Below are 14,446 nucleotides of genomic sequence, written 5' to 3' on the forward strand. Positions count from 1 at the left end.
TGTGAAGAAACTCAGTCGTCCAGGTACATAGTAATCTGTGATTGGTTGAAGAGTAGTCAGACAGAACTGAGGATGCCTTTCGGAGGAGAGGCGAAACGTTTTCAAGAATCGTCAAGCAAGTCCAGTTGCTCTCTTCAACCAATCACAGATTACGATGTACCTGGGCGACTGAGTTTCTTCACAGATATGTTTCTGAGATTAAAGTTGTACATTTACGAGAAAAATCTCAAACATTCTCTGAAATAATATGGTCATAAATCTGTGAGGAAAAAGCCCTCATAAATTCTGAATTCACAGGTCAAAAATTCCAAGATTTATAAATTCCAAGAATCTTCATTCATTGACATTCATTTCCTGGTTTCCTGGCTGTAGTGCATTCTGGAAAGTGCAGTTAAAAATCTCTTAGCGCTTTCAAAATGAATATTGGTGAATAATAACTGAGATGAAGTCGAGGTTATTATTTAAATAATATTGGCTGGTGTTGAGTGGTATATCAGATATATTCCATTCAGCTAGTATGATGTTGAATGAGTCAAAGACGAGTAGCTGAATAGAATATATCTGATATACCATGAAAAGAAGCCAGCCAATATTATTATTATTATGGGGTGGCACGGTGGTGTAGTGGTTAGCGCTGTCGCCTCACAGCAAGAAGGTCCTGGGTTCGAGCCCCGTGGCCGGCGAGGGCCTTTCTGTGTGGAGTTTGCATGTTCTCCCCGTGTCCGCGTGGGTTTCCTCCGGGTGCTCCGGTTTCCCCCACAGTCCAAAGACATGCAGGTTAGGTTAACTGGTGACTCTAAATTGACCGTAGGTGTGAATGTGAGTGTGAATGGTTGTCTGTGTCTATGTGTCAGCCCTGTGATGACCTGGCGACTTGTCCAGGGTGTACCCCGCCTTTCGCCCGTAGTCAGCTGGGATAGGCTCCAGCTTGCCTGCAACCCTGTAGAACAGGATAAAGCGGCTAGAGATAATGAGATGAGATTATTATCCATACACATTCCTTTCGGGTGTTCAACGCATCATTCTCTTTCAAAATTCTCTCAAAATCTTTTGTATTTAATGAAACAATCCTGGCAGCCATGTTTGTTTACAAATTGTCCCAGTCACTCGCTCGCGTGGAAGTTTTACTTCTCCGGCGTGTGACGTCATGTTGTCTTGACAACCATGCAATATCATAAACCATATTCAACGTTCATTCTCCATTGGGTAGAGTGACGTCATACACGTAGGATAAGCGATATGCTAACAATATTGCATGCTATCAAACCAAATGAATGAAACCCGCTAGAAAGGAATAGAACACGTTTTTATTCCATCGAAAAAGTCTCCTGTATGTATCATAATCACCAATATTTCACTGAGCCTGAGGTAGATAATTGTTTTAGTATAAATACACAGGTGACTATTTAAAAAAAAATTAAAAATCACATTTTAAAAAAATATTTCAAACTTCAAAAGCTACATGCAAATGTAATAACGGCGCAGCACAGACTTGTGTCACTTATCAACTCCGAGTCACATAAAATACTTTATTTTGAAATCGAGAAAATAAATCACAATTCCACCTTACCTTTGAATAGTTTTAGACCAAACGTCATAGCGTCTTTAGTGCTTTTAGGAACAGCATTTTCTTTCAGAATTTGTAATTCTTCCTCACTTATGGTGACGAAGCGATTAGCCGCCATTTTGCTGAATCACTTGAGATGATTATTGAGAAATATTCCGAATTTCTCAACCAATCAGAGCGCTCGATTTTCCATAATCACCTGCATATTTATCTCATCTCATTATCTGTAGCTGCTTTATCCTGTTCTACAGGGTATCAGGCAAGCTGGAGCCTATCCCAGCTGACTACGGGCGAAAGGCGGGGTACACCCTGGACAAGTCGCCAGGTCATCACAGGGCTGACACATAGACACAGACAACCATTCACACTCACATTCACACCTACGGTCAATTTAGAGTCACCGGTTAACCTAACCTGCATGTCTTTGGACTGTGGGGGAAACCGGAGCACCCGGAGGAAACCCACACGGACACGGGGAGAACATGCAAACTCCGCACAAAAAGGCCCTCGCCGGCCATGGGGCTCGAACCCGGACCTTCTTGCTGTATGGCAACAGCGCTAACCACTACACCACCATGCCGCCCCTGCATATTTATACTAAACAAAAATAACGCACACCTTTTGACCAGTCAGATCCGAGAATTCAGCCAAACTGTGGTATAAGTCAAAACAATGAGATATTAATTTGATCTAATGGAGTCTGGACTTCAACATTTTTTTCTCTCCCCCCGATACCGTTTTCATAACTTGTAGTTCGGGGTTTTCTGTCGAGAAAATATTCCAAAACCAACCATGTAACTTATCTGACCTGTTACCGTAAGTCAATTTATTCACAAGATAATCTGCTTATCCTAGAATTGTCCATCCTGGAAAACTTGTGATAATCTTTGTTTCTGATTCATACCCCAGGTTTCTGTCACAGCTCGAGAAGACGTCCCGCCGTTTGGCCCACCTCTTCCAAATCCTGCTGTTTTTAAAAAGGTGATCAAGCAATAAAAGCTGTTCCCCTGCATCCTTTTGGAGGATGAGAATGATTCTCATGCTGTTTTATTTTTTCCCCCCAAACTTCACAGGGTCCCGAGTTCCGTGAATTTCTACTCACAAAACTGATTAACGCTGAGAACGCTTGCTACAAGTCTGACAAGTTTGCCAAGTTGGAGGTGAGCGAGAACAACACAGCATGTTTTTCAGCAACTACAGTAAAAAAAAAAAAACAAGCAGATGCTTTCATTATATTAATAGTCAGTCAGCTATGTGATATTGTTTTTGTTTTTTTCTCCTGTAGGGTCATTAGAAGTTTGCAGGTGTTAGCTGTTGAATCTGCTGATGCGAGACTTTTTATTATAAACTGTACACATATTCTATGTCGATATGAAATTAGTTGATACAAAAGGATCCAATACAAGCGACAGTGAATTAAAACTGAGCTGAAAAAAAGCAGAGGTGGACAGTAACAAAGTACATTTACTTGAGTACTGTATGTACTTAAGTACACTTTTTGAGTACTGTACTTTACTTGAGTATTTTTTTTGGAAACTTATGACTTTAACTTCACTCCATTTGAAAGACAAATATCGTACTTTTCACTCCACTACATTTCTATCAAGGTCCTCGTTACTTTGAAAGTGGCTGTTTTTTCTTTTCTTTTGGAAAACGTGATGTTTTTTTCGCAGGTGACACTGAGAGCCGATCAGTAATCACTAGGGTCACGTCACGTCCATAGACTGGATAAAATCAAATTCAGTGATTTCTCAGCAGCATTATTTGAGCACGATCAGTTGATGGCAGAATGGAAGGAGGCGGTTCTTCTGGGGAATGCACGTACTCAAGGCTTTACCTAGAACCCATGTTTCAGTTTTCAGAAAGGATTAAAGATTTGTTTCATTTTAAATGTTTGATTTCTTTGCCGGAAACGATCCACATCACGGCCTACAAAAACCTGCGGAAGCATATTGAGGTCTGTAATAGAAGTCTGTGCGGGACAGAATTTTCAGTCCCGCTCCCGCCCGCTCCCGCATTGTGCAGTCCCGCTCCCGCAAAGAATTATGATTTTCAGTCCCGCTCCCGCCCGCGCCTGCCATATTTTGTCCCGCTCCCGCCCGCAAATCCCGCATGATGCAGACGTTCGCGTTATTTCTCACGAAAGTTCTTGTCATTGGCTTGGGGAATTAAACATGCTGAGCTTAGCTGAGCTCTCCACTGACCGATCCTTCACCTAGCGCATGTAGCGAGGGTGCGTGTTGCCAGGCAGCATGCACAGCTGAGGCTTTAGAGAGATACCCATTGTGAGCTTCACTAGAGGAGCTCTGCTCTTCTGCCATGATCAGAGATCTCAAACGCAGAAGAGCGGAAAGGAATCGGAAACGTACGCGAGATTAGACCACATCCGCAAATTTAGGCATCTTAAAATGTTTTTATTCATCTCATCTCATTATCTCTAGCCGCTTTATCCTGTTCTACAGGGTCGCAGGCAAGCTGGAGCCTATCCCAGCTGACTACGGGCGAAAGGCGGGGTACACCCTGGACAAGTCGCTAGGTCATCACAGGGCTGACACATAGACACAGACAACCATTCACACTCACATTCACACCTACGGTCAATTTAGAGTCACCAGTTAACCTAACCTGCATGTCTTTGGACTGTGGGGGAAACCGGAGCACCCAGAGGAAACCCACGCGGACACGGGGAGAACATGCAAACTCCGCACAGAAAGGCCCTCGCCGGCCACGGGGCTCGAACCCGGACCTTCTTGCTGTGAGGCGACAGCACTAACCACTACACCACCGTGCCGCTCAACTGTTTTTATTAATGCCAAATAAAATATCCAGCACAAATTATATATGATAGACATAAATTAATAGTTTATAAATTTTATTTTAAACACATTTTTATTTAGTGGGACTGCAGCTTATCACCTCTCCCACCCACTCCTGCATTGTGCACTCCCCCTCCCGCCCACGCCCGCAATGAGCTTTCAAAATTTGTCCTGCACCGCACTGCTTTGGGTCGGGTCCCGCGGGACTCCCGCGGGAGTGCAGGGCTCTAGTCTGTAAACGTTTTATTCCAAGAGAAAGCTTGCAGTGAAGTTGTCTGTGCTTTAGAGTTAGTGATAACGTTGCAGTAGCTATGCAGTCTGGTTAGTCAAATGACTTTCTATGGATTTGCCCACCAAGTTGCCATCGCCTTGTCTATGGCTAACGTTACACATAGCTAGTTAACTTGGACACTGTTAGTTAGCATGTAAAAATGGAGTTACGCTAAAATGAATAATGTTAACTTATCTGAAGTCCTTTCAGAAATGTTTTAGCATAATCTTGGCAAATAAACAGAATGTAGAAATCTTTCTTTTCTAGTAGCGTTAGCTACCCAATATGATTTTGAGTTTGAAAAGAGTTTGCTAGCATGTCAAGTGGAGTTTCACTGACTAGCTAGCTTAACGTTAAACCACCATGATGGCACAGCATGCGTTCATTTTGTGAATTCACATTTCTGTCCTTGGTAACGGCATTAGGTTCTGTAAGTGTTGTGGCAATAATACAACGATGCATTGACAGAAAGTTTCACTTGTATCGGAGTAACATTTGACCAGTGGGATCTGTACTTTGACCTCGGTAATGAAGTTGGGTACTTTGTCCACCTCTGAAACAAAGAGAAGGAAATCAAAGAAAGTAATCAACGATGGGGTTGATTTGAGAACTCGGTACCACTGTGGTATAATTAACAGTTATTCCACAAAATCGAGTCGTACATGAGCTGATTGTCAGTGAGGTGCATAGCACCGAGTTGGCTATAATCCATGGACAACGAGATTGAATGGAATAAATGTTTTATTCTATCCACATTCACTGGATTTTGAGAAACAGAACATTTTTATTTTTATTTTTTGCAAATTCAATCAATTAAAAACTTTATACAAAATGCCCGACAAAATAATTTCCACTTAGAGTGTAAACAAACCAGTGAAATGACAGTAGCAATTTATGAAAAATGCAATAATAATAATCTCATCTCATCTCATTATCTCTAGCCACTTCATCCTGTTCTACAGGGTCACAGGCAAAACGATACGCTCTTCGCATCAAATACTTTTATTCCATATTTTGTTGCTTTTTTGTATTTTTTGGGGTTTGGTTTTCGAGTAGGGGTGGCACGGTGGTGTAGTGGTTAGCGCTGTCGCCTCACAGCAAGAAGGTCCGGGTTCGATCCCCGTGACCGGCGAGGGCCTTTCTGTGCGGAGTTTGCATGTTGTCCGCGTGGGTTTCCTCCGGGTGCTCCGGTTTCCCCCACAGTCCAAAGACATGCAGGTTAGGTTAACTGGTGACTCTAAATTGACCGTAGGTGTGAATGTGAGTGTGAATGGTTGTCTGTGTCTATGTGTCAGCCCTGTGATGACCTGGCGACTTGTCCAGGGTGTACCCCGCCTTTCGCCCGTAGTCAGCTGGGATAGGCTCCAGCTCGCCTGCGACCCTGTAGAACAGGATAAAGCGGCTAGAGATAATGAGATGAGGTTTTCGAGTATAGTTTTTATTTCGTCCTCGGTTGGTTCAGCAATACGCTCTGCCATTTTGTTTTTCTCTACTCACGGTATATGAGCTGATATCCTAGGAGTAGAGTAGCCAATCAGAGCGCGTGATTGCTCATATCCAGTGAATGTGGATCGAATAAAGACAGTTATGTTTGTAATATGTTTGTGATAATGTATTGCTTGGGGAAAATGTTGACAGCCAGAGTAGCTGGTTATTCAGTCGCGATGTCATGAATTTGAATCATTCCAAGAGTATCCTGATGAGTATTTGGGTGGGTTTCAGGGAAGGACGAGAGCAGCGCTCCTGGATAATCTTCATGATGAGCTGCATAGACAGACCCAGGCCACGATGGGAGTGGGTTCAGTCACAGGGGAGGACAAACTGGAGAACGGAGGTCATGGAGGTCTACTGGAGTCCTTTAAGGTACCGAGAGAATGTTGAAATTATATTAAAAAAATTATGCTCACTTTTTCAGCGCTTGTGTACATGTATTTGGGTATCTAGAGCCGACCAATGCACAAACTCTGAAATAAGACAGCTAGTCAGTTTCTTTTGTTCTGCCCTTTTCAGGAAACCGTTCCGCTTCAGCTTCACTTTCTGTGTCACAAGTGGAGCTCATTAGCATGATCATCTGAGTATCTCCACTCACAGCTTGAGAACTGTCCTTGAGAATGAATATTCATGAGGAAAGTGTTCCCTGATTTGTCAACAGAAAAGGGGGTGGAGTTAACAGTTGCTCATTATAATTTATACAAACAGACCGTTCCTCAAATTAGCCGTTTTAAACAGGGCTGTTTAGACCGGGGGAGAAGGAGCTGTGGCGTGTGGTATTTTGACCAAAGCATGTCACAGAAATTTCATTAAGACCTCGAGGAACTGTGTCAACTTCTGGAAAAGGGGTATCGTATGGAATCAATTTTGTGCCAAAATGTTTATACAATACTTTTGAAATATCAAACAAAAACGACACATCAAAATACAAAAAAAGAAAAAAGTCAATTTTTTTAGACTGGCAAACAAATTATTCGTATAATCCTGCAAAATATCAGTCTATTACTCTTCAGAAACCTTTTATTTTTGTTCCGCGTCTTTCTCAGTTTTGCTTGACGTAATTCATTTTGGTTGCGATTCCAGCTTTCTCGTTTGCGCTTCCTGACTTTTTGCTTGCAGTTTTGGCACAAACTTCACGTGTGGGCGGGCTGTCCAGGAATGCATTCCCATTGGCTAACTTGTGTTTGACTGACAGCTACGCTCAGCCATTCCCTACTCGGATTCTGGCGGACTGTTTGACGAGTGACCGATCCATTGACGGTACACAAGGATCGAGTGGACTTCAGTGGCGACTATGATATTGAATTTACACTTTGTTGAATTAATTCAATATCATAGTCGCCACTGAAGTCCACTCCATCCTTATTTACCGTCAATGGATCGGTCACTCGTCAAACAGTCCGCCAGAATCCGAGTAGGGAATGACTGAGCGTAGTTGTCAGTCAAACACAAGTTAGCCAATGGGAATGCGTTCCTGGACAGCCCGCCCACACGTGAAGTTTGTGCCAAAACTGCAAGCAAAAAGTCAGGGAGCGCGAATGAGAAAGCTGGAATCGCAACCAAAATAAATTACGCCAAACAAAACTGAGAAAGACGCAGAACAAAAATAAAAGGTTTCTGAAGAGTAATAGACTGATATTTTGCACGATTACACGAATAATTTGTTTGCCAGTCTAAAAAAAATTGACTTTTTTTTTCTTTTTTTGTATTTTGATTTGTCGTTTTTGTTTGATATTTCAAAAGTATTGTATGAACATTTTGGCACAAAATTGATTCCATAGTATCGTAGGTCACCTTTAAAGGTGTTGTATGTAATGTGTGTAATGTTGACATCACGATTATTTGTTTGTGGATTGATAATAATCACATGCTTTCAAAGAGAATTTTGAAAAAAAAAAAGTGTTGTTGGTTTTTTATTAGTTTTATTTATTTCATGCTTTGATTTATATTTATATTTATATTTTTCTGGCCCAGAAATTAGCTCCACCCCGAGGCAGATCATTTCCTTAGACTTTCAAACTTAAGCCGTGGCATTGTAGAGGGTCATTTGGGAAGCAAAGAGGATGCCTTGTCATGCTCTACAGTTCAAGTGGATGAGTCCAAACATTACAAATGGATTCTTTCATATTATTATACACAGTATATACTGTATATTCTTGTTAAAAGGAATAGCTATACATTTAAGGTCTGAGTGGTTTTGTGAGCTTACTGGCTAACAATAGATGACTTGCAACCACATGATCAAAATGTGCGACGTCATGAGCATCCGCCATGACGGTAGATATACAAAGCAACTAGGACGGCAGCCGCTGAAAGCGTGTCTGTAAACAATGCTGAATTTTCTCAGAATTACCACGATTTGAATGCTCGAGCAAAGATTCGATACAAAGAGAAGATAGATATGTGTGGTTTTGACCTGCATTATTTTAAAAAGTCAGACTTTTCTGAAGATAAGACGCTTCTACGGACCATCGAGTACCCAGATATCGCCTTCTATCTGGTTTGGCTGCCGAAGAATCAAGTCCGACCTTGGACGAAACATAGCCCATGTTCTGAGTGGGCGCCCAGTCTGGATTGTTTCTACCGTATAATTTTGCTGGCACTCCAAGAAGCGAAATAGTAATACACGTGTTAAAATTATACCAACGACCGAGTGAACCACTACAAGAGAGAACGCTCATTTTATAGCAAAATTCTACCAACACAATAAAATTCTTCCATGATATTATCAAGAGAGCTTTTGAATCTCACCTGAGATAAAATGATTACTGCAAACACGAGCTGTTTTGGTTTTCGTCTCTGTTAGATCAGCCCTGCCGATGTTGTTCAGCCGTGCTCGTCTCCTCCCCGTACTAAGCCTCAGGGTTTCCTCGCCCTCTTTCCGAATCACAGCCGGAATTCTAAAAAATCAGAACGTGCCACGGTCACGAGTACTGTTGTGACCACAACCATATCCAGCACAAAGATATGGCAGAGCTAAAAGAACGCTTAAAGCAGTGGAAAAACAAAGAGAGTTGCGCACGCATGACGATGTTTTGTATGGAATGTTGCTTGACCCCGCATTTGTATCGCCACCAACATGGCCGACATCCGGGTTTCTATTTTGCTTTGACGTCACTTGCAAGTCAAGGATAACCAACTTATACCAAATTCCTCTGCGTAGAACTGGAGGGAAAAAATTAAATTTCAACAACAAGGGGCAAACGCTTGTCTACCCGTCCCATTATATGGGAGTTTTGTGCAGAGGTGGCTGTTCTAAAGCTAGCCACACACTACGCCGATCCACGCGGTACCGAACCGACCCATTTCAGAGCCGACTCCCGACAGGGCACGCACATATCCCCGACTAACTCACGACTGAAAGAAAGCAGAGGTTAATATATTGGGCCATTATTAAAAAATGTTCTGTTTCCGGTCCACCGGCCGGGTGAGTGCCGTTTGTGCGGGTGAAATTTTTTTAATGCCGGTTTTTCGACATTTTTTTCGGGTTCGTAAATCTAAAATCAAACTTGACATTTCCGCATTCCCAGGGCTTTCCACTAAGGCTCATACTCGCCAGCCATGACAAATAAGTAGCCAGCCGGGCGGGGGGAGTAAACACAAAATAAACTCCTGTGCACGCAGTTCCCAGGGTTAAGTGTATTTTCCACAGACCATTTATTTATTCACTTTACTCAAATACAAAGTAAAATGGAAGTAAATCTTCTTTCTTTTCTTGCGTATTGCATCATGAGGCGTTCCTGGCTTGTAAATCTCTTATTTTCGGTGCATGACACATTCACGCAACTGAGCATGCGCCGAGTGCGCGCGCACACCGCATGTCGGGGCGCGGATCTCCCTTGATCAACGGTTCAGTTTGACATTATTGTCAGTCCGTTCATTTTTCGAAAAGATAGAAGTCACATGATCACGAAATATCACGTGTTATATGCGAAAGATATGATTGGCTATTGCTAGCGACTCTCGCCGATCAGTCTGGCTCCCGATTAGTTTTTCGAATCGGTTGTGAGATGAGTCGGTCCCATCGAAAACTAGTCTTTACGCCTGACTCGCGACTTCAGTTGGCTCGGTACGCTGAAAATCGGCGTAGTGTGCGGCTAGCTTAAGACTACAAAGGAAACTGAGCTTCCTGTAAAATGTCACAAAAAAGTTAGTCTGTTAAATATATATATTTACGCTACTTAACTTCATTTGTGTATCTTGTAAATAAAATTGTAAAGACAGAGTTTGTGAGTTTGTTACTTGCTTTCGTTTTGGTTCAGTAACGAACCAAATTTTAAGGGGAAATCTAGCCAGCTATAGTGAGCTGTTAGCTGTGTGAAATGTCAAATGTTGCTAATGTTGTGGATCTGATTTTGGAGAGGACCTGATTTTGATGCTCTTCCTTATGAGGAGAGGCTCCAAATTAAACAACAGTGAAGATCAATGCCCAAGATCGATTTAATTCAAAAGTCAGGGCGACACAATCGCTCATTTTAGCTGTCTCGGTATGACAAAGGAAACTGGTTAACTGGGTGCGCTTTGACCAAGAGAATGTCCTGTTGGTCTTGTCTCTTAATGAGACCACCAGAGGGACAGATTATTTGGTCAAAAACGGGTTTTGGAAATTTGGGCAACTTTGACAGGATGTACAAAAGGCATGAGAAAAGTAAGGCAAGGCAAGGCAAGGCAAGTTTATTTATATAGCACATTTCATACACAATGGCAGTTCAATGTGCTTTACAGAAGCAAAAACAAAAACAGTAAACAATAGAGAAATAAAATTACATAAAATAATTTTTTTATTCTAAAACAATTTATTAAAAGAATTAAAAGAAAATAATAAGAATTAAACAATAGTAGAACTAAAATAATAAAATGCCAAAAAGAAAAAAGGAGAAAAAGAAAAAGAAACCAGCGGAATAAAATAGAATAAAATTAAAGTAAATTTAAAACATACAGAGAAAGTAAAGATTATAAAAAAATGTAAAAATATTAATTATTTAACAGAAAGCATCTGAAAACAGCTTGGTTTTTAACCTAGATTTGAAACTGCCAACAGCAGGAGCATTTTTAATGTCCTCTGGCAGTTGGTTCCATAGCTGTACTGCATAGTAGCTAAAAGCTGCTTCACCACACTTTGTTTTAACAACTGGTTTTAATAGTAAATTTTTCTGTTTTGATCTGGTAGATCTGATTGGGTTAGGCCGCTGCAACATATCAGAGAGGTAATTGGGCCCTGTACCATTTAGAGATTTGTACACCAGCAGCAATACTTTAAAGTCAATTCTGTAGCTTACTGGAAGCCAGTGAAGGGACCTTAGAATTGGAGTAATGTGCTCTGTTCTTTTTGTTCGTGTGAGAACCCTCGCCGCTGCATTTTGAACCAGCTGAAGTCGTTTGATGGTCTTTTTTGGCAGGCCTGTGAAAAGGCCATTGCAGTAATCAACCCTACTAGAGATGAAGGCATGTTTTAGTTTTTCCAGATCATTTTTTGACATAAGTCCTCTTAGTTTGGAAATGTTTTTTAGGTGATAAAATGCCGTTTTAGTGATTGCTTTAGCTCGCTGTCAATGAAAACACCAAGATTTTTAACCATTTCTTTAGTTTTAATCCCTTTTGTTTCAAGAATAGTGGTAATCCTGAGTCTTTCATCTTTTTCCCAAATAGAATTACTTCTGTTTTATCTGTGTTCAGCTGAAGAAAATTTTGTGACATCCAGCTATTGATTTGATCGATACACTGGTAGAGACATTCAAGGGGGGCATAATCATTAGGTGATAGAGCAAAATAAATTTGGGTATCATCTGCATAGCAGTGATACAAAATTGAATTTTTATTGATAATTTGCCCAAGTGGTAGCATATAAAGGTTGAAAAGTAATGGTCCAAGAATCGACCCCTGGGGGACACCACAGGTCAAAGGCATTGACGTTGAGGAACAATTTCCCAGGGTAACAAAGAAGCTTCTATCTTTTAAGTATGATTTTAACCAATTGATAACTTTACCAGTCAATCCAACCCAGTGTTCAAGTCGATATAGCAGTATGTTGTGATCAACAGTATCAAAAGCTGCACTGAGGTCCAGTAAGGAACAGTTTAAGTTCATGTGCACCATTCGGTTTACTTGGCAGAGTCAGAGTAGAACATGGCACAATTCAAATATAAATAACAACAAATTGACAAATAATTGACTAATGACAAATAATTGAAAAATTTTATTTAACAGCTTCACCTATTTCAAAGGCCACCAGCCGCCACTGGTTTGTAGTTTTTAAGACACACAGAGTTGGGCATTACTGCATCTCGAATGCTAGAAAACTATTCGCCAGTTTTAACGTACAATTTCCTCTCACCCTTTGTTGCCCCTTGTGGTGGATTTTGGAATAACCACAATTGGTTTTCATTTTATATTCTCAAAGCTTTCATTTGATCTTTTGAGCTTTCATTCAACATTCAGCATTCTCAGGTTAACATTTTATTCATTTATTCTTATTTTCAGATGACATAGAGTGGCGGGTACAATTATCGACACCTTAATGACCTTTTGGCCATTGCAAAAGTCGAAAAGACTTTCAGTACGTAAATTGTGCATGAATAATTACTCAAACTTCCACAGGAAAAAAAAAAACAAAAGAGTTGATTCCTGATGACTGAGCGTATCAGATCACATGACACCATTCCACAATAATCAACACCTTTGTCCACAGTTATTGACACCACTCCACAATTATCGATATCCAGATGATTATTTATAAGAAAAAATAATAATCAATATGTGGTATTGAGTTAACAAAACATAGTTTTTATTTAAAATTTGTTTTACACAGACTTATATTTAGTACAAAATATCTTTTACTGTATATAAATATATGGGGTGGCACAGTGGTGTAGTGGTTAGCGCTGTCGCCTCACAGCAAGAAGGTCCGGGTTCGAGCCCCGTGGCCAGCGAGGTCCTTTCTGTGTGGAGTTTGCATGTTCTCTCCGTGTCCGCGTGGGTTTCCTCCGGGTGCTCCGGTTTCCCCCACAGTCCAAAGACATGCAGGTTAGGTTAACTGGTGACTCTAAATTGACCGTAGGTGTGAATGTGAGTGTGAATGGTTGTCTGTGTCTATGTGTCAGCCCTGTGATGACCTGGCGACTTGTCCAGGGTGTACCCCGCCTTTCGCCCGTAGTCAGCTGGGATAGGCTCTAGCTTGCCTGTGACCCTGTAGAACGGGATAAAGTGGCTAGAGATGATGAGATTCCTTGTTGCTTGTATTAATTTGTAGTTTACCAATAAATGTCAACAGGCAATTGATATTACAACCACGTGAAAATCCAGGTCAAACATCTCATGTTAGTCGTCGAACCAAAATATAAAATGTCTACTGATATTGTAATATGTGGTAGATATTTACAACAAACTGCAAAAAGAGAAAAAATTCTGAATGGAATAGAAACATCTGAATATTTCAAGCGTGTCATTTTAATTCTGGTCTAATTCTGTTTATTGCAATAGGATCCCAAATACTCTATAAACATTCCATTCTGTTATGAATAAAAAAAAATTATCATAAATCACAGCACTTTTATTTTTTTTAAAGTACTTCATCTACTTCAACAATGTTACACAAAGATCGATCCATAACAGTTGTAAACGTCACTTAATTCCACAGGGTGTCGATAATGGTGGACACCGGTGAAAGTGATCACTATTATCGACACCTCACGTGACTTCTCAAACACATGTTTAGATACAAAATGGCAACTGTCAAACGAAAGAGTAAGAAATAAAGTAGGTTTCGACAAGGAGATCATGAAATATCAGCGAATTTGATCAGTAAAAACATGCCCCTGATCTTTCCACCATGCTTACAGTACCTGCGATGATAACATCCGGGTTTTCCTCAAATTGCTGATCGTACTAAAAAAAAATCCATCTCAGGTAACGAGCTGTGTCATCAGACGACAAGCTCAAAGGGCGAAGTGGGCGGGTCTTCCAGTTGATTAATTAACCAATAATAACTGTTGTAACTGAAACTCACCTTTGTAAAATTGTTTTCTTATTGGTAAATCTGAAAAGGTGTCGATAATTATGGACTGTCAATAATTGTAGCCGCCGCTCCACATCATAGTTTCATCCACTGAAACATTTCAGAAAATGTTCCGTCTATTTAGCCTGGCAAGGCAGACTAAATGTGAATATTTAGTCTGGCCTCGATCCGTAGACATTTCTGAACGGTGTTGGAGGAACAAACCGCCGTCTTTCAAACTGTCTCTGTGCGTATAGGCCAACGCTCTGACCAATCAGCGCAACAGTGACTGTGACGTAGTCAGAGCG

General features: G+C 41.0%; 1 protein-coding gene across 8 annotated transcripts in view; it reads left to right on the forward strand.

Annotated features, from left to right (window-relative positions):
* rap1gap2a (RAP1 GTPase activating protein 2a) overlaps positions 1–14,446 on the forward strand; it is a 299,474-nt gene that overhangs the window by 268,517 nt on the left and 16,511 nt on the right. For all 8 annotated transcript variants that reach the window (XR_009650206.1, XR_009650205.1, XR_009650204.1 and 5 more), the window contains 3 exons: positions 2,477–2,548; positions 2,641–2,727; positions 6,377–6,517. Coding sequence is in view for 2 of the 8 variants with exons in the window: in XM_060897746.1 (XP_060753729.1) it covers positions 2,477–2,548; positions 2,641–2,727; positions 6,377–6,517 (300 nt within the window). In the remaining 6 variants the exon portion in view is untranslated. The remainder of the gene's footprint in view (positions 1–2,476; positions 2,549–2,640; positions 2,728–6,376; positions 6,518–14,446) is intronic.

This window comes from Neoarius graeffei, chromosome 17 (genome assembly GCF_027579695.1).
Source record: "Neoarius graeffei isolate fNeoGra1 chromosome 17, fNeoGra1.pri, whole genome shotgun sequence".
Classification (NCBI taxonomy): domain Eukaryota; kingdom Metazoa; phylum Chordata; class Actinopteri; order Siluriformes; family Ariidae; genus Neoarius; species Neoarius graeffei.